Raw genomic sequence first — 1,417 nt, forward strand, 5'->3', positions numbered from 1 at the left:
CTCCTTTTCTTTGTAATATTTCTTGTTTTAAGTTCGCTCCAATGGGCCGGCCCGTCACGTTAGACTCTTGACGCGAGAGCAGCTTCTGTCTCGCTTACTGCGAGACATAGCTCTCGTGTGTAGAATTCGGGAGCCGTGGTTAGTCCGGGACCAGGACGTAGGGTATTGTGGGATCCTTTTGTCAGCCGGTGACGGGCTTGTTTACTGTGTCGGCCTGCCTCCCAGTTTCACTCATGTGTGTTTAGCCACTCCTAAGCCACCTATCATGGCCCTTGTGTCGCGCATTGGGGAAGATGGGAAATTGTCGTTGTGCGTGTATCACTAAGAGCAACTCTAGCAGCCATATCGGCCGGGCCGATCTGTATAATAACCGTCAATATAATGATTTTTGGTGAAAAGACCACTCTAGCTAGCAAGCCGACCATGGAGGGCGCTTCAAATCAAGCCCGCGAGCTTCCGTATTTGGAGGTTGCGGGACATTGGTTTGGAGGGCGCTCCATGCGGCACACACGGGAGAAAAGTTTCACCTCCCTTCCCAGCTTCCCACGGAGCCCATCTCCTCACCTTGTCAATGGTGTAGACGACCGGATGTCCATGGCATCACGAAGGGTGCCAATTAATGGCGGCCACTTGTGTGGCATTTCCCTTTCTTTGGCCACAACCACCATTTCCCTTTCTGTGGCCGGACTAGGTCCTGCTCTTGAAGGAGAGGCAACTGCCCTAATCACCGAGGAGGAGGAGTGGGATTTTCATCATTGTTCAAAAAAATTTACCATGCTTTAGGTGGGACATCCACTAATGTCTAGCTTAATGCTTAGTATAATTTCAATGGATGTCCAGCTTAATGTTTAGTATAATTTTGAGCATCGTCGCCATTGGAATCGGTACCCCGCCGCCCAAATCGTCGTCGTTAGAATCGTCCTCGCCCTAATCGCCATGGTCGTGGTCGTCTTGGCCCTCGTTGTCGTGCTTGTGGTCGTCCTCGCCCTCGCCGCGTCCATGACCAGCGGCATCGATCTCGTTGCCGCCAACCTGTTGATGATGCAAAATCGGAGAATAAATATGTAGCCAATGACATATGTGGGTCACATATGTAAAAGTAATGAAGGCTGAGATATGACAACTCTTAATTTGCACGTCGTCTCACGATCCTTCAAAAACATGGAACACACTATATGTGCGATGTAGTGACTGCGTAACTCTGCTAGAGTTGCTCTAAGCAGGTACATGCCTTCTCTCACGGAGCTATGCTTGTGGACGAGGGTGTGTGTATGGGGTTAGGGCCGCTAAGAGGAGACGTACCTTCCATCAAATCTCTCCTTCCCATTCCCGGTTTGTTCTTCTTCTCTTCGTTTTTATTCATTGTGTTGTGGTTCTTGTTATTTTGTTGCGGTTTGGGGTTGTCAGTTGTGTGGAT

At 49.7% G+C, this 1,417-nt stretch overlaps 1 protein-coding gene across 1 annotated transcript in view; it reads right to left on the reverse strand.

The window, feature by feature from the left end:
• The window catches only part of LOC119355277 (caskin-1-like), a 15,335-nt gene extending 14,667 nt beyond the window's left edge, over positions 1 to 668 (reverse strand). The window contains exon 1 of the mRNA XM_037622068.1: positions 565 to 668. Coding sequence (XP_037477965.1) covers positions 565 to 668 — 104 coding nt within the window. The remainder of the gene's footprint in view (positions 1 to 564) is intronic.
• Positions 669 to 1,417: the final 749 nt, after the last annotated feature.

The sequence above is a fragment of the Triticum dicoccoides genome, chromosome 1A (genome assembly GCF_002162155.2).
Source record: "Triticum dicoccoides isolate Atlit2015 ecotype Zavitan chromosome 1A, WEW_v2.0, whole genome shotgun sequence".
NCBI lineage: Eukaryota > Viridiplantae > Streptophyta > Magnoliopsida > Poales > Poaceae > Triticum > Triticum dicoccoides.